Below are 20319 nucleotides of genomic sequence, written 5' to 3'. Positions count from 1 at the left end.
TGGGTATCATACAAATTGTGCCATTTTTGGAGCAAAAAAAGTCATACTGTATTTACTAACAGCCTGCAATCTCTTTTAACAGGGCACTGTCTGGATTGGTTTAAAACTGTATTTAAATGAAGTCATTGTCATTCTTTTCAGCACAAATATGCAAATGAGGTCTACAGATTATTCACCAAATTCAGCACAGTTAAAGTTGAACAGAAAGCAGTTGGTAAACAATTTTAAAACAGATGTTTGTGAAAAATCTCTAGCAATTATAATCTAGAAAAAATGGTGTAGGATTTCCTTTTTCACTTAGAAATTGCTGTTAAATTTCACAATGAAACTCATGTAACACATTGAATTAAAAATGAAATTTTGAAGTATAAAGACCAAAAAAGACTGAGTATTTTCCTCTAAAATGTACTCCAATAATCTTTTATTTACAACTTCAAAAAATCATTTTTACAGTCTAAAAGAATCAAGAAATGCTTTATAATAGGGTATATAAATCATAAAGGGAATGTTTTTTTCATTTTAAGGAGTGGTCAAGTTACTGTCCTGTTACCCTCTCACATCCCCACTTTCCTGCCTATACTTTATTTTCCTATAAAAATAAAGGTAAAAAATAATAAAATCAAATACAAAATTGAATCAAATTAAATCTACACTTTTATTCAAAAGTTCAGGTAACGTTTTTCAAAAAAATACTCAAAAAAATAATCAATTAATCAATAAATTGACATAATAAATTACATAAAATATTTTATATAAAATAATAATTTTATAAAAGATATATTTTAAATAAGGGCTGTTCTTTTGAACTTTCTATATATCAAATAATCCTAAAAAAAAACACATTTTCAAAGGTGACACAAATGTTACCACAATTGATGATTATTAGAAATGTTTCTTGACCACCAAATCAGATTTCTGAAGGATCATGTGACACTGAAGACTGGAGTGATGACTGCTGAAAATTCAGCTTTGTCATCACAGGAATAAATTACATTCAAAAGTTACTTTAAAATGTGATAAAATCACAGTATCACTGTATTTGGTGAGCAAAAGCATTTAAAATCTTACTAACCACAAACTTTTGAACGATAGTGTATGGAAATGCTTCTGAAGCAGGTTTTTGCCCTCAAATGACCTAGAGAGCAATATATGAATAACCATTCAAAAACATATACACAGCCAGTAATAGTTATGTGTTTCAGGTAGTTGCCAGAATATATATACTGTAGAATATATATAAATGCGACTTGGTGACTAAGTAATTTGAGGGGTTTATTAGTCAGTTGGTATCAAACAGTCATTTGCATTTAGAGAGGTCTGCTCTTGTAGGCTACAAGTTCAGCTCCTACATCATCTTCTACTTCACTACTGGCATCAATAGACGCTGTGTGCTTTGATGTGCAGGATCTCATATATTTATACTCCTATGAGCTTTAAGAGCTGTGTGCATTAGTTCCCCACGTTAAGTCCTTTACTAGGCAGTGAGCCACACTGAACGCAGAACCCTGGAGGCGCTCTCTCTCGTCTTCTGCAAAAACAGCTGTTCTTCAGAGGCTAGCTGTTGTTGGTGCGTATACATGCATATGTTTGGGCAGAGCCAAACCAAAAAGCTTTAAAGATATCCAATCTGGAGCATCTTCTACCTGCAGCTCCCCAGAGGCCTGGCAGCAGCCCAACCTACCTAGCTGTACTCAAAAATCACATCAAATGAACCAGCAGTTTTGTAAGTTTATTTGCATAGCGCTTCTCACAATTTATATTGTTCTATCACGTCCAACATCAACCTATATTAACATATTTAAATATTTCTAATATTGGTAGAAAATTTATATGATACCAAAATATCATGCATATAGTGTTTTTATGCTCATTTCTGAGCACTGATTATTTTAGTGAAAAGCTACTCAATCATGTTTAAAGATGAATAGAGATGTGATCTACTTTCCTAACAATCGTGTGATCTAAACAGCATCAGGAGCATCTTGTTTTGTGTGGATAAGTGGCTTTGTGAGTTTTCATGTGAGAGCCTGACATGGTAATTATAGAGAGCATGCATACTTATTTATGTACTGCTCAGCTCAAGTGTCAGCTGGGCTATAAATAAAGCTCTTTCATACACGAAGGAGGCACAGCTCTTAATGAGTGCTGTCCAGCAACAGTTTTAAGCTGGTGAACACTCATAGATGACCATTTTTCACATGTAAACTGCAAAGAAACTACATAATAGTTAAATAAAACATTTGGCCTTCACTCTTAATAAAGGTGCTTAAATGGTTCTTCACTGCGATGCCATAGAAAAACCGTTCAGTCAAAGGTTCTTTAAAGAACCATCTTTTTCTTACCTTTTTATAATCTGAAGAACCTTTTGTGAAACAGAAAGTTAAGTCAGATGTTAAAGGTTCTTATAGGGAACCATTTAGATAAAAAGGTTCTTCTATGGCATTGTGAATCACCTTTATTTTTAAGAGTGTTTACCAGAATTAGTGGCTTTACTATTGGTGCAATAATAATAATAATTTCCAGATTTTTTTCTATTTTTGAAAGAAGTCTTTTTTGCTCACTGAGGTTGCATTTATTTGATTAAACATACAGTAAAAACAGTAATGTTGTGAAATATTACCATTTTAAAATAAGTTTTCTATTTTAATATAGATTAAAATATCATTTATTTATGTGATGGCAATGTTTCTTGAGCACTAAATCAGCATATTATAATAATTTCTGAATATTCTAAATGAAATTGTGTTCTAAATTGTGTTTTGTTTTGTAGAAATCATGGTTCATTTCTTTTCAGGATTTTTTAATTAATAGAAACAACATAATTGAAATATATATTTTTTGTAACAATGTAATAAGTCTTTACAGTCACTTTAATGCATCTTTACTAAATACTTGATATCTTAAATCGTAAATCATATGGACCCCAAATGGTACGAATGGTAGTCTGTTTACATGAAAATATGAAAATATGTCTCAACTTTCAATGTGTCTTTTCTTCTGATAGGCCAAGTTGTTTACTTACTGTAGTTATATTTAGGGTAAACAAATTAATCATATCATTAATCTCTCAGATTCATGTTTATGTTTGAGTGTCTCACTTTTTCTTAAAATGGTAGAGCACCACATATTAAAGACCTATCAGAAACGTAGTTTGACTTACTCTTTCTGGGGTGCCTTTCCCAAAAGCAACTATGGTCGTTAGTTCCGTTGTTACCAATAGAGGTCAATGGAGCTTGCAATCATAGTTGTCTAATAATGCTTTTGGGAAATGCACCCCAGATCTATTGAACTAGGGTTGCTCGACACAGGGAGTGGTTAGTTTAATTATTGATTTCTGCTGTTTCTCAGTGCAATTCTCTGCTGTGTGCTAGATATCCATATCATTGCTTGCTATGTGTGTCCACTCTGCTCTACTCTTATTAAATGCCCTATATAGTATGTCTGTGACCGTGTCACTGTCTCTGCATTAATGTGAGATGAGGCAGCGAGGAGCAGGAGAAAGGGTTCGGGGCTAACAAGGATGTCTACGCCCCATTTTTTAACTGGACATGTCATATATATATATACATGACACTAGCTAAAAAAAAACCTACACTGGTATACTAACAACTACAGGTTAGTTTAATAGGTTACGGCATTTGAAAATAAGTCATTTAGATATTTTAATAAGCTTAATAATGTTTAGCAGACTACAAGTCTACAAGACCACATTGAAAACCTGGGATGTTTTTCATTTAAACCTGGAAATAAGCTGACAGTTTTAAACAAGGAAAGTTACATAATAGTAATTTAAGATTCTGCACTATTTCTAGGTCACTAATCAAAAGTTATTTGTGCTTCCACTGAAGCACAAGATGCTTTGTGGATCATTCTCAAAGCAAACTGGATTTTCAGACTTTACAAAACTGGTAAAAAGTGCTGTGGTCATATAAAATAATTGCTGGTGAATTTTATAGCATTTTCACAAATGGTCATCTTCGGCACACATTTTAAGATACTTTTGATGAAATCTGAGAGCTTTCTGACCCTGCATAGACAGCAATGCAACTACTACATTCAAATCCCAAAAAGGTAGTAAGGACATTGTAAAAATAGTCTAAGCTACCTTTCCCACAATCCCCACCAGCTAATTTTAAACACATTCATAAAAGACGGTGGTTGGAGACGTATATGCATGAGGTGAACATTATCTTGATCATTATTTACTGGTTAACTCATTAAGACAGCTAGACCTAAAACTAACAATTTGAAATTTTTGGAATTTGGTCCCCAATGTATAATTATGTTAGAGCGCTGATATCTGTTGCAATATCTGAGACTAAAGGATCCTTAGGGTGTTTTGTACCTTTATCTCGTAAATCTTGAGTTTTCTTTTGATGTCTGCATTTTCTCGCTCGAGGCCGGCCAGTCGGGTCTTAATGTCCTGGTAGGCGCTGATGAGGGCGAAGTGGGAGGCAGAGTACATGTCTTCTGATAAGGGAGAGTTCGACCAGCCCACGCCACAGCCATCTTCTTTAAGACCCTCGTTACCCCCCAGCAAGCCCAACTGGCCCCCGAAGAGAGACTCCATGACCCCTGATACTCAACCTGTGAGATGCGAGAGAGAAAGAGAAAGGTTGTTTATGTGAATCAAACTTGTGAGCTAATCAGCTTTGGGACATGCACTCTTTCATCTTGAGCATCATTTTTCACTTCTTCAGTGGTTTTGTTGTCGTGCACAAACTCCACTTCACCGCACTCAGGATAATTATTTTCTTTAGCAACTACGCTTCTTCTCATTAGTATTGACATCCACACCACTGTCTGTCTGTACAAACCACCAAACCGCACCAAACAAAAACCAAAGGCCAGGGAGATTTTCTCTTTCTCACTCATGTGTCCTTTATCTTCTATGGACATGCTTGGTCTTTTGGTTACAATGTGGACTGAACACAGTCATTATGACATTATAAATTATTCAGGAAGACAAAGGCTTGAGATACTTGAAAGAGCGGCGCTGCATGACCTGATTCAAGTACACGCTGTGCTGCTAAGAGAATGACATCACCGCCTAGCAACAGTCCCTGAGATCACCTGTATCACTGCCATTTCTTACAAGCTTTGACAGGGTCAGCGAATTTTGTGAATAGAGCATTGTGACAACATTAAATTTACTGGAGAGAAAAATATGCACTTTACAAATCTGCTATCAGTCTAATTTTTTATTGATACGGTACATATAAACTGTGTTCCCAAACCTAATGAGCTGCATAGCTGTCTTCTTCTAAGGCAGCATCCTAACTGAAATGAAACCTCATAAGTGACAGATTTAGAGCGCTCTATATAGGCAGTAACTCTGTGCATCATATAAATAGTGCTCCTCACACAAACCACACAGGAGACATGACTCATAATTGATGGCAACAGTTTGCTGTAAGCATGTTGCTAAGCTAACAATGCAATACATAGCTTAAGCAAATATTATATATACTTAAAATTGTATTTGGCCCATTTGTTGTAAGACCGAAATAAATAAATATAGATATTACATACAGTACAGACCAAAAGTTTGGAAACATTACTATTTTTAATGTTTTTGAAAGAAGTTTCTTCTGCTCATCAAGCCTGCATTTATTTGATCAAAAATACAGAAAAAAATGTAATATTATGATATATTATTACAACTTAAAATAATTGTTTTTAAATTTATTATACTTTAAATTATCATTTATTTCTGTGATGCAAAGCTGAATTTTAAGGGTCATTATCACATGATCCTTTAGAAATCATTCTAATATGATGATTCATTATCAAAGTTGGAAACAGTTCTGCTGCTTAATATTAATAATTATTAATTCTGAATTAATAATTCAGAACATGTGATACTTTTTAGGATACTTTGATAAAAAAAAATAAAAATAAAAAAAGAAGCTATGTTTTTAAAATATAAATATTTTGTAATAACAATATACACTACTGGTCAGTAATTTGGGGTCAGTAATTTTTTTTTTCTCTTTCTTTTTTTTTAATAAAATCATTTAAAATCAATACTTTTATTCAGCAAGGATGTGTTAAATTGATAAAAAGTGATAGTAAAGAAAATATATTATTAGAATATATATTATTAGAATTTTTTTTTTATTTTGAATAAATGCAGTTCTTTTTAACCTTTTATTCATCAAATATATTAGACAGCAGAACTGTTTCCAACACTCATAATAAATCAGAATATTAGAATGATTTCTAAATGATCATGTGATAGACTGGATGTTACATGTGACACTGAAGGCTGGAGTAATGATGCTGAAAATTCAGCTTTGCATCACAGGAATAAATTATTTTTTTAAAGTATATTCAAATAGAAAACTATTATTTTAAGTTGTAATAATATTTCACAATATTACTGTTTTTTCTGTATTTTTGATAAAATAAATGCAGGCTTGATGAGCAGAAGAGACATAATTATGAATACATTAAAAATAGTAATGTTTCCAAACTTTTGGTCTGTACTGTACATTCATTTCATGTATTGATTATGTACAGTAGCATGAATATAGTATAAGCTATTTCCAAACAACATCACTTTGGACTAATATTAAGTTTATGGACAGCCATGTTTGTAGAGGTGTAGCTTTATTACTCCCCTGTGTGCTGCCTTCATGCTCTTCAGTCCCCAGAGCCCACTGTCCACACCATGACGAATCGCTCCACTGCTATCACCAACACTCATTCACAACAGACAGCATTGCCTCAACAACAAGGCAAGAACACAAACATGAATAGATAACATGGAGTAAGCAGAAAAAAACGTAACATCTTCACTGTAAACTGTGTTTCGTAAGATGATATGGATATGCATGCAGCATCAGGTTGGCAATCTGATACAGCACGGAGGTGTGAGGAGATTTTACTGCACACAAAATGAGTCAGATGCTCCTTACTTAGTGAGCTATTTTTAATCAATTGCGTACCAATGCTCAAAAATGTACAAAGAAGCCTTGGACCTCTTCCTGGGTGTTCTCTTGGTTCTACTCTCTCTCTTTCTCTTCATCCTTCAGGGTAATCCAGAAAACCACCCACTCACACCGATACATTTGCTCAGGCATGGCTAAGCAGCATGGCCATGGGGGAAAGATTGCTGTTCTGATGAAGGTGTGAATGTGTGTAGGTGGAAGAATATCACTTTAGAGACATTCCAACCCACTACATTAATACAAGTGTGTTCACACCCAGGGTTCTCTCTGTGCTAATAAGGAGATGCAGCACAATGTACATATCTCTTGTGACATCTTTCTTATTGCAAACATCTTGAAAGGTCATGCACATATATTTATTTTTCTGATAATGAAGTTGCTTGATTATCATAGTTAAAAAATGTTTGGCTAAAGCTCAGCGGCCAGAAATGTGTAAACTTGGTCATTCCCTGTGAAATTCTAAAGGATGAATTGATATGAAAATGTCAGTTTGGCTCTTTTTCATGCAATAAAAATGGCATTCACTGGCTCTCAAGTTCAGCTGCAAAATAAAATAAAATAAATATGCAATACACATATTCTGTATTAATGCACATATTCTGTAAAAAATATAAACACAGCACTCTCCCCACAGCCTCTTTGTCTGGTCTACAGTTTGCATAGCATTACTAAGCCTGAGTACTTACCTGCATTTACTTACCCCTAGATGCTCCTTCGCTCCACCACTCCTGTTCTCCACTGTTCCTTTGGTCCATTGGATCACCTGCAAGAGACAATCTTCTATTACCCTCAGCTAAGAGACTTGAATTCCTTTACTTCCTCGAATTACTCAACCTCAGACTGTTGCCTTTCATCCTGCTGCACGTTTGTCAATAAACCTGTTGTTGTGCGAACTTACCTCTGTGTTTCTGGCCTGTTTGCTTACAGAAGACCAGTCCCACAAAATTTGCCTTACAACATGGGCATTCACCTCACCCCTCATGACCCAGCAGACCTTCTTCTCACTCTCTTCCAAGATGGCCATCTGACTGAGGACTACTTAGAGGAGCTCATTGAGCTCTCACATCAAGTGCCCTGGAATGATGACACACCAAAGACCATTTTCTGGTGCGGCTTGGATGATCACCTGTATCAACAAGTTCCAGCAGGTGCAAGCACATGTTCGTTGCAAAAATATATTGATTATATTCGATGGTTGTGTGGATCATCGTATACTGTAGAGAAAGCGCTTCCCAAGTCCGTTCCAGTGAGTAGTGTTCCTGTTCCATTGAAAGAAATTCCTGAATCTGCCATCAATCCCTCCACATGCCTGGCCAATGGCTCCCACCACCCATATCCTCCTGTGTTTTGCCGAGCCCGTAAGTGAATTTTCAACAGCGCAAACCATTCCGGTCCTCAGCCCAGAACCAGCCGCTGCTCCACTCACAAGCCTGCCGGCCGATTCACTGCCAAGCCCTATGATGACAGCAACTCTCCTTCACCCCAGCCCAAAAGTGGAGAATGAGGAGGAAAAGACTGTGGGCGCTAGTCTCTGACCAGAGTTGAGTGATGGCTCCTGTTCCCATGTCAAACCAAGAAAGGGCTCCCATTCCCGAGTCCAACCCAGAGAGGACCTCTGTTTCTGAGTCCAGCCTAGAGAGGGCTTCTGTTCCCGAGTCTAGCCTAGAGTGGACTCCTGTTCCCATGTCAAGCCAGAGGGGGCAGCTGTTCCCGCACCTGGCCCAGGGAGGGCCACAGATCCCGAGTTTAGCCCAGCTCCTGTTTCCATCTCCAGCCCAGGGAGAGCTCCTGTTTCCATGTCCAGCCCAGAGAGGGCTGCAGTTCCCATGGATGGCCCAGAGATGGCCTCAGTTCCCAAGTCTAGCCCAAGGAGGGCTCCTGTTTCCACATCCAGCCCAGAGAGGGCTCCTGCCCTCACGTCAAGCCCTGAGAAGGCTGTAGTTCCCACGACCAGCCCTGAGAGGGCTTGTGTCCTCAAGTCCAGCCAGGAGATGGCTTCTGTTCCCGAGAGCAGCATGGAGTGGATTTCTGAGCCCAGCGCAGAGGACCCTGAATCTCCTCTAAGAATTTTTTTGGGGGAGCTATATGTCTCCGCCTGTAGTGGTCGGGCCGAGGCTATGGAGGCTGTCCAGCCATGGCCCCTTGAACTGTCTGTTCCACCATGGCTTCCTGGACTGCCTGTTCCGCCATGGGCCCCTGAACTGCCTGTTCTGCCATTGCTTCCTGAACTGCCTGCTCCCCAATGGGCCCCTGAGCTGATACCGCCTTGGAGGCCTCCCATCCCGTACAAGCCTGTCCCTAGAGGCCTCCAGAGTGCCCACTCCCTTAGTGGATTGTAATTGGCATGCCTTCCGGGAGGGAGAGGTAATGTCAGGGAATCTCAGTCACCACCATCACCACAGTCATCAGCTCCAGTGCACACCAGATCCCAATCACCTGAATTCTGATTGCCCACACCTGACTCATTAGGCTCCTTATATCACTGCACTCTCCCCACAGCCTAATCATCTGGTCTACAGTTTGCATAGCATTACTAAACCTGACTACTTACCTGTGTTTACTTACCTCTAGATGCTCCTTCGCTCCACTGCTCCTGTTCTCCACCGCCCCCATTCTCCACCGCTCCTTCATTCCATCGGATCACCTGCAAGAGACAATCTTCTATTACCCTCAGCTAAGAGACTTGAATTCCTTTACTTCCTCAGATTACTCACCCTCAGACTGTTGCCTTTCATCCTGCTGCCGTTTGTCAAAAAACCTGTTGTGAGAACTTACCTCTGTGTTTCTGGCCTGTTTGCTGAATATAATATAATATAATATAATATAATATAATATAATATAATATAATATAATATAATAATATAATACAATATATGGGTATTGATTCAGATGTCCCGAATAAATTCAATACCCATTCTCAATCAATATACCTGCAGGCTGCGTGTTCACCACCCTATCAAAATCTATTAATTACATTGACTATAAAATTGATATCAAGTCAAATAACAATATAGTCTGATAGACTCAATCATGCAGCATATTTCATTATTATAATGATCTATTTTTTATTTTTTTTTACTGTGCAACTGTAATTTACAACAGTAATATATTTCTCTCTACTACAAATAATTATTATTATAGTTATCATTATTACTACTACTATTACCACTATTATCAACATCAGAGAATGTGAACATGCAAATGTGTGACTGAATTATTAAAATATAAACTTTTAATCTCAGTGGGTACTTCATGTATATATTTTAAATTGGCTGACCAAAGAGTTTAGGACCCCTTTATAATAGAATAGAATAGAATTTCTCTACTAGAATTTTTATCTGGGTCTATTTGTTAAAACTATCACTGGACTAACATGTCTTACACATATAAAATAAACTGCTACATCATTAAAATGATTTTATTCCTGCCACTGGTGCCCCCTAAAACAAACAGGTGCATCATGTGCCTGCATCCTATTGACAAGCATGCTGCTCTGACACAAACATACAGCCATCCCAGTCTCAGTGAAAACAAGAATTTAAGAACAGGGATTATAACACGGCTATGACAATTTGTTAGGGCTCAAAACCCTGGCAAGATGCAAGAGAAAACAGACAAAAGGGACAATCTTTGCATGGCTAGCTCACCAGACATCTATCTTCCCATCTCACTCCATCCCACCTATTGTCTTGCTCTCCTCTGCACCTAATTTTGTGAACACTTACACTCTGCGCACATCTATTATGAATTCCACTGCTCTCCTCCCTGCTTCATTAGAGCAATTACCACAGGAAGTCATTTGTTACCTGGGGCCTAGATGGCACTGGCACAGACACGGATACACACACACACTCTCACACAGACATATTTCTACAGAGATATTTTCAGCACCTCATTCACAGCTCATCTACGGTGACCAGGAGGTGACATGTTCGGTTAACTTAATTTTGTCATGGTCACGACATAACTTGTGGGAACGTGATAATATGTTGTGGCCACGAGATATTAATTCACGGGAATGTCATATTAACTTGTGGGAACCTGATATGTCGTGGCCATGAGATAATTTTGTTGAGGTAACGACATCCTTATGTCGTGGCCTTGAGACGCTATGTTGAGGAAACAACACCCATTTCTCATGGCCATGACTTCTTATGTTGAGGGAATGACATATTTTTATTGTGGCCGCGAGTTTAATGTGTAATCAAACCTGTGCAACCATAGCAACCTGGGATTATCAAAAATGGATAAAACATTTTTATTAACATTAAACATTTAATTTAATATGTGTATATCATTATTATTACATTAACTTAGGGCTATATTTTTATATTTATTGTTATATACAGGTCCTTCTCAAAAAATTAGCATATTGTGAAAAAGTTCATTATTTTCCATAATGTAATGATAAAAATTAAACTTTCATATATTTTAGATTCATTGCACACCAACTGAAATATTTCAGGTCTTTTATTGTTTTAATATTGATGATTTTGGCATACAGCTCATGAAAACCCAAAATTACTATCTCAAAAAATTAGCATATTTCATCCGACCAATGAAAGAAAAGTGTTTTTAATACAAAAAAAGTCAACCTTCAAATAATTATGTTCAGTTATGCACTCAATACTTGGTCGGGAATCCTTTTGCAGAAATGACTGCTTCAATGCGGCGTGGCATTGAGGCAATCAGCCTGTGGCACTGCTGAGGTGTTATGGAGGCCCAGGATGCTTCGATAGCGGCCTTAAGCTCATCCAGAGTGTTGGGTCTTGCGTCTCTCAACTTTCTCTTCACAATATCCCACAGATTCTCTATGGGGTTCAGGTCAGGAGAGTTGGCAGGCCAATTGAGCACAGTAATACCATGGTCAGTAAACCATTTACCAGTGGTTTTGGCATTGTGAGCAGGTGCCAGGTCGTGCTGAAAAACGAAATCTTCATCTCCATAAAGCTTTTCAGCAGATGGAAGCATGAAGTGCTCCAAAATCTCCTGATAGCTAGCTGCATTGACCCTGCCCTTGATAAAACACAGTGGACCAACACCAGCAGCTGACATGGCACCCCAGACCATCACTGACTGTGGGTACTTGACACTGGACTTCAGACATTTTGGCATTTCCTTCTCCCCAGTCTTCCTCCAGACTCTGGCACCTTGATTTCCGAATGACATGCAAAATTTGCTTTCATCCGAAAAAAGTACTTTGGACCACTGAGCAACAGTCCAGTGCTGCTTCTCTGTAGCCCAGGTCAGGTGCTTCTGCCGCTGTTTTCTGGTTCAAAAGCACACGCCTGTGCACGGTGGCTCTGGATGTTTCTACTCCAGACTCAGTCCACTGCTTCCGCAGGTCCCCCAAGGTCTGGAATCGGTCCTTCTCCACAATCTTCCTCAGGATCCGGTCACCTCTTCTCGTTGTGCAGCGTTTTTTGCCACACTTTTTCCTTCCCACAGACTTCCCACTGAGGTGCCTTGATACAGCACTCTGGGAACAGCCTATTCGTTCAGAAATTTCTTTCTGTGTCTTACCCTCTTCGCTTGAGGGTGTCAATGATGGCCTTCTGGACAGCAGACAGGTCGGCAGTCTTACCCATGATTGCGGTTTTGAGTAATGAACCAGGCTGGGAGTTTTTAAAAGCCTCAGGAATCTTTTGCAGGTGTTTAGAGTTAATTAGTTGATTCAGATGATTAGGTTAATAGCTCGTTTAGAGAACCTTTTCATGATATGCTAATTTTTTGAGATAGGAATTTTGGGTTTTCATGAGCTGTATGCCAAAATCATCAGTATTAAAACAATAAAAGACCTGAAATATTTCAGTTGGTGTGCAATGAATCTAAAATATATGAAAGTTTAATTTTTATCATTACATTATTAATATTATACAAAATGTATGCCCATGTGTGATGATAAATGACCATGTTGTGTTCACATTTACAAATGAAACTACATGAATGATTAATTCCTCAACAAAACACTATAGTATTTATAATTATGGTCTATTAATTATGATGGTCTATTATCTATTATCATGATTGGTAAAAATTGATAGCCTGAATGCACTGTAAGTCGCTTTGGATAAAAGTGTCTGCTAAATGCATAAATTTAATTTTTTTAATTTATTAATTAGCCAAAATAAAATGAAATGTATGTTAAATTTAAACTGCATTCCAGCAAAAATTCCAGTCAGCATAATTAAAGCTTTATTGGCATGTCCAGCATTAACAGAAGGCTATTATTTACAAAGTATTCAGAACATTAAGTAAAGAGATTGAAATGAATGGGAAAAAATTATATAAACGAACATAAATTATATATTATATATGCCTATTATATATTATGCAACATTTATTTATGATAAACTTTATTTGAATGCTGACTATTGCACGTAATACAGTCCGGTAGCCAAGGCCTATGGTTAATATAATAATTTAATAATGTAATAATTTCTATAATAAATAATTCTTTCTTAATTCAAAATAAAATATTAATGAATCCATCTCTGATAATCCCGGGTTGCTATGGTCGCGCAGGTTTGTTTATTCATTTAAGAGAAATGGATGTCGTTGCCTCAACATAACATCTCAAGGCCATGACATAAAGATGTTGTTACCTCGACAAAATGATCTCGTGGCCACGACATATCACATTCACACAAGTTAATATGACGTTCCCACAAATTAATATATTGTGTCCACAACAAAAATAAGTGAACCGAACATGTCACCTCCCAGTCACCGTACTCATCATTATTAAATTATGAAAAATATTTCTTGAATGCTCTGTTCTGAATTATGTCACAGCACTGCAATCCGAGACGCAGTGGCAATTAATTAATTAATACCAGAATTTTTATGTAAATACAAAATTTTGGGAGTTAAAATACAGTATGTACATTTCTTTATTGTGTCTTGTTTGTAAAAGCAACCTTTTAGACTTTAAATGTGCTCATTATAAGTTCACTCAAATCATTATGAGATTGAAATGAACATCATTTGACTTAATGTGGTGGGCATCACATTTTGTCGAAATGATGCTAATCATTTTAAGAGAGATCGGCACATACAACCTCTGAATTATTTAATAATCTGTCAAACCATCCAAAATTTAGGAACACCAGCATCCAACTCCCTTCTGCAGACAGTGCTATTGCATAATTTCCCTGAGTCACACTTGCTCATGAAATTGGCTGGCATCCTAAACATTTACCACAAGCCGCATGCAATTACAGACAGCAGGACACAGTCGTATGGGACTCAAGCCCATTTTGTCACGGGGAATCTGGCTGCTATAATGCAGATAGCATGGCGCACACACACAAACAGACAGACAGACAGACACACACACACCTGTTATTTCAGTGGGGTGTGTTTCTGGCATGATTTGTGGCCTCTCACTTGGCGGACGATTAGCAGGATTGCAAGAGAAGTGTGACTGCCTGTGATTAAAAAAAAATGACCACAGCAGTTCTACAGGTGTGTCTTCACACACATACACATACACAAACACACAAGCAAGAATTCATGTGCCTACACACCTCTATGCATCCAACACTTTATTGAGAGAAACAACCATAACACAAGTGTGAAAAAAATGTAATGGGATATATTTGATGGGATGGCAATAAAAGAGCAAAATCACATATTTTAAATGCAAAAACACAATGGAAGTGCCAAACAATTGTTTGGCGCGTATTTCAAATATAAAATGTCCTGGGACAATGAAGCACAGCTAGTAATGGGCAGCGAGTAGATCACATTTGGCTACACCACAATAAAAAAAATATATATACGTATATATTTCATATAAATAAACAAACTGGACAATCGTATTGGGACACAGCTGTAATTTATTGAATTCAGGAGTTTCGTTCAGACCCATTACCTCGGGTGTATAAAATAACCATGCAGTCTGCATTTACAAACATTCGTGAAAAAACGAGCCTCATGAAGAACTGAATTCAAGCGTGGTACTGGGATGCCACCTTTGCAATAAGCCAGTTTGTGAAATTTCATCCCTGCTAGATATTCCATGATCAACTGTATTTATTGGAAATATGCAAGCGTTTAGGAACAGCAGCAACTCAGCCATGAAGCAGAAGACCATGATAAGTCACAGAGCAGGTGCATAAAAGTTGCCAATGCTCTGCTGATTCCACAGCCAAAGAGTTTAAAAGAGTTCTACTGGAAGTAATGGCAGCACAAAAATGTGCAGCGGGAGCTTCATGGAATATGTTCCCATGGCTGAGAAGCTGCATATGCAAGCCTCACATCACCAAATGCAATGCCAGTCGTGGGATGGAGTGGTGTAAAGCGTGATGCCACTGGACTCTGGAGCAGTGAAAACATGTTCTGTGGAGTGATGAATCACACTTCTCTGTTTGACAGTCTGATGAGTGAGTCGAGGTTTGGCGGATGCCAGGAGAACATTACCTGCATGTCTGACTACACTGTACCAACTGTAAAGTTGGAGGAAATGGTATGGTGCTCTTTTATGCATCTTACTTCCAGTGAACAGAGGGAAATCTTAATGATTCACCATACCAAGACATTTCGGACAATGCTTACAACTTTGTGCAAACTGTTTGGGAAGGCCTTTTCCATTCCATCATGACTGTTCCCCAGTTTGCTAAGCAAGATCTTGTTGGATGAGTTTGGGGTGGATGAACTTGACTAGGCCCACTGGCCCACTTGACCTCAAACCCCACTAGACAATTTTGGGATGAAGTGGAATGGAGATTGTGGGCTAGGACTTAGCGTCCAACATCAGTGATTTACCTCACAAATGCTCTACTGGAAGAATTTGCAGGAATTCCTACAGAAACACTCCAAAATCTTATGGAAAACCTTCCCTGAAGAGTGGAAGCTTTTGTAGTTGCGAGTTACTCACTATGCATTGGGCTACTGTATTGACTATGTTGATAGCAAAACGCCTCCGTTTGGAGTGAAGATTGGGCTGTCACAAGTTGGCACGAGCAGCAATGCAACTGAGTGGGCGTTGCAGAGGGACTATGGTTGAGCCTCATGGGCAAATCAGAGCATGTACACGTGTATTTTTACCACGGAGTGGGAGTAAGGGAGGTATCGATTTTACAACAGTCACAACTGCATAGCCAAGCTAGTTTGTGGCAGTCTCATGTAGAAACATATGAAGCGTTAAAGAGGTTTGTGGAAGTCAATGTGATACAGTATGTGTGTCTCACATTGAAAGATGGTGTTATTTAGCGTGTATGTAAACAATGTAAACCAGCGAGGCCGCTAGATTGGGCTTTTAAGCAGACAAACGAATGCATGTGTGATGCGTTCAGGGCAGAGAAATAAATAAAGAAGGTGAGTCGTGTGAAATCGAGGCACAGCAGGTGTGGGTGCTGCATATGTAGGTGGAACTGAAGATGGATGGTGGGGAAGAAAGAAAAAAAGATTAAGCTCAATTTTACAGTTCACTATACAGCTCTCCTTTTTCTCTCTTCACTATCCTGCTTCTAGTCATCCTATTCCTGGGTTTAGCTTTTACTTACACTGTCTATTCATCTACTGATGTTTTAGCCGTTCTACCTCCAGCTCTTCTTCTTCTTGAGCTTATTTCCTCTTTAACTGTTAGCCTCTATCTTCCTTCCATCTTTGGTATGTAACTACAAACCTACTCATCCCCTGGTATTAAAAGTTCAGCAATACCTCGAAAAGAGAACATTTTACATAAGCCACTAATGATCCACTCAGTAATTTGTTCCTCATTAAAAAGTTTTACCCCTAAAGAAAAGAATAGTGCTTTTGAAAAACCATGTACACTCACAAGATGAATGAGTCTAGGAAAATAACTGAAAATACAGACTCTGTGATCAGAACTCAAGTTTTTTTAACTATTTGTCTGTCTGTCTGTCTATAGAATTTAAGGAAATAAAATGCATTTTTTTTACTTACACCCTAAAAACGCTGTAACAATGTACTGTATTAAAATTTCCATATTTTTTTTTTCAGGTGTTTTACCTGTAGGCCTATTTAGAATGTTGCACTATATTGTGTTGTGTTTAATGTTAAATGTCTGTAAAATTAATGGATAATGTCCTTGAAGAAAATTACCTGTACATTTCCAGTTTTTTTACAGTGTAAAGTAAATATTTATTTGAATTTTAACTAAATGTTAACTAGAAAAACCTTATTTGAAAGTTTTGAAAAATGTTCAAATATTTCAAGTATAGACTGTTTTGCAAAAAATAACAACAGATCGATCTAGCTATATCTTGATTGATAAATATAACTTACAAATGTAAATTTACATATATTGCAATTCAAAGAAACTAGGAAAGCAAAGAAAACTTTCAATTTTAGTTTAGCTGAGTTTTAATTTGCCGTAATTTTAAGACAAACAGACAGATAGACAGACTGTACAAGATTGAAAAAGATGTGAGAAATGAACACGGTGAACAATGGAAAGTTAAGTGGAGAACACATGCAGCTCATGGATACATTATTCAAAACAAATGTAATATATTCAGTACTGACACATAAATAAAATAAGCACTCCCTCCCCGCACCTAACAGCATCTCTGTGATGATACAAATTCGATAATAGAAGTCAGCACCCTGAGCGCTGTTCACTAGGTGTTCTAGTCCATTGTTCCGTCACATAGCAACTTCAGCAAAAGGAGGGGCATGCGGAGGAATGAATTGGCTTGCTCTTGCAGAATGCACTCTCTTCATATATGTGTGTGTCAGTTTTTCCAATCTATGTGTTGATGTATTACTGCATTACCAAAATGAAAGCTCTGAAGTGTCCTTGGCAAGGACATTTAACACTTCCAGTGAATGTCTCCAAAACATTCACACAAGAAATCAAGCTTCAGAGAGTATAGAGACGGAGAGAAAAGGATGATGAAGTAAGGTAAGAAATATACAGTTGGCTCTGATTAAACAGCCATGAACTGGGTGTTACAAAAAAGATGTTGTGGTCTCACACCCACACCAGTGAACCCTGTGGAGAGGAACACATCGCAATGAATGCCTCCGAGACAATCAGAGACAGGCAGGCGGGTTCTGACGTCACACACACGCATGTGGAGAGACGGTGTGATCAGCATCTGCTCCGTCGGTTTTATTTTTTTTCTCTGAGAGAAAGGAGGAATGTGAAGGAGGGGGCCATGGGATGGCTGGTCGTGCAACACTCCAAAAAACATGAAGATCAGAAACAAGGAGTGGAGAAGATGAAACTCACGCAGTGATTGGAGAAGTGTGAGTGGCAACAACATGATGGTTGCTCTCCGATTCCCACACACAGAAAACGGCATAAAAATAAGTCAACAGCCATTTCACAATATACGCACGTGTGCATGCAAACAAACAAACACCCACATATGCACGTATATATAGATAACGATAAATATATATATATAGCAGCCTTCATATGCCAACACCAGACGCTATTTTATCAAAAGAATATGTCAAAATAACACTTTGGCCAATCAAGCTGTTGCATAACTGTAATGTTTGTTGTTATGCAATTTTCATTAAATGTAAACCAACTGAGACCCCACATACTCTTATAGAGCATAAAACAAACAAACAAACAACAACAACAACAAAATGCTGGCTATCATGTAAAGACACCAACCACAATTCATTTTTAAGTGTCATTTAGGGGCAAATTTATCTGAAACATGCCTACTTTCCCACTATATAAAGAAGTAGGCAAAAACAGTTTGGGTAGTATTCATAAAACAGTAGTGGAAAAGTACCCAGAAGATCTACAGCTCAAAGAACCTGAGTGCCTACTCAGAGACAGTATAAGATTTCAGAGATACCTAAAGTGTTCAGGATTGCTTGAAAATTTTAGGCAGGTGTGTTTAGTTAGTGTCAAGATGAGGGGTTTGTAACTAGCATATAATGCTAGCCATAGAAAGTGGACAAAAACATAGTGTACATATATTATATATATATATATATAGCCATAGCCTCAGGAAGTTAACAAAGCAATACTGCATTATTTATGTTCTCTTCATGCCTTAAAGTTGGCAAAGCATGAATATTTATAAATTAATTTATAAAATTTATAAATTAATTTGAACGTTTCTTCTATGTGCATGCTTTTTTCATCTTGTAATTTTGAATCGAAATGTTTGCATCCACCTTAACTTTAACTCCAAACATCCAATCACCTAACACCACACCCTATTATTTTTTATATAATTTTATAATATATTACACCCTGAATATGCTTCTTAGCAACTTTAACAGTTCAGAAAATTGAAAAGAAATAATAATAAAAATGACACAAAATAACTGAAAAACAACAAAAAATGAGTAAAGTCTTCCAGTCAGAATATAGCTTGCCACTTGCTTTCCAGTTTTATCTTTAAAAAGAATCAGACTGTGGGTTGAAGCTGAGACTTCACTCAAACAATGTTCAAACAACTCGCTCGAGATCTAGTTCCAAAAAGACTCATGTAACTCTGTTTTTTGATCACTTCTTATGTAGTTGCCTAAAATTCTTTCTGCCCTACACCATCAGAATGTTTTGAAATGATTGCAACACACATAACATCCACTTTTTTCCTCTGCTAGTGTATCCATTACAATGACTCTAACAGACAACTCCTGGAGACATCTCTTCCTTTCCACCTCTTTATGGGGCATCTGCTAATAGCTACCAACAATTCAAAAAAGTATCACAATTTGCAGAAAAGGTATCTTGTTATTTCTGCAAAAACACAGGCCTACTTATAAATACAATCCACTGCTATTTCAAGCTGAAATGAACAATAGGCATTACAACACTAACAACTTTTATTCCTTTTCACATAAATTATGATTGAGATCAGAAGATTATTGATTAATAAAGTTTTTTTTTTTCATGCAATTCCTCACACAATACTATGTTATGACCTCAGTATACTTTTACCGTAGAGCATGACTTGAAACTAATATATTTTGACATTTACAGTATACCACATAACCAGCTCCATAAGTATGACTTTTCTGACGTGGTAAACTTGCTTGGTTGCTGACCCGGTACAGCACTGTACTTGCTTCAGTATACAGAGCATTTGGGTACAAATCCTGTTAAACACTAGTCACAATAAAAGAGCTGAAATAAAGCTTCAGCAAATGTTTTTTTTTTTTTTTTTTTTTTTTCAGGTTTGGTCTTGTTAACACAGATGCAGACAAACAGCAGCAGACACATTTGTTCAGGGTGTTACCCCTATTGCCTTTTGTTGGCATTAGTCAGGTCTTCAGGTCTTGGAATGTCTAAAAAGTGATGTACTGCATTCTGGTGATTGTCAGCATTGGTCTGTGTTTGTCAGTGCAGTGTGAATTGGCCTTTAAATGCTATAAAGCATTAACCTTTCAGCACCACTCACCAGACATTTCATTTCCGAAC

General features: G+C 37.5%; 1 protein-coding gene across 1 annotated transcript in view; it reads right to left on the bottom strand.

Annotated features, from left to right (window-relative positions):
* Nucleotides 1–20319, bottom strand: part of tbkbp1 (TBK1 binding protein 1) — a 49311-nt gene that overhangs the window by 20294 nt on the left and 8698 nt on the right. Inside the window, exon 2 of the mRNA XM_042735625.1 lies at nucleotides 4346–4587. Within this exon, the coding sequence (XP_042591559.1) occupies nucleotides 4346–4570 (225 nt within the window). The 5' untranslated portion in view covers nucleotides 4571–4587. The remainder of the gene's footprint in view (nucleotides 1–4345; nucleotides 4588–20319) is intronic.

Source organism: Cyprinus carpio, chromosome B12 (assembly GCF_018340385.1).
Source record: "Cyprinus carpio isolate SPL01 chromosome B12, ASM1834038v1, whole genome shotgun sequence".
Lineage (NCBI taxonomy): Eukaryota > Metazoa > Chordata > Actinopteri > Cypriniformes > Cyprinidae > Cyprinus > Cyprinus carpio.
This window is presented reverse-complemented; position numbering and strand designations above follow the sequence as displayed.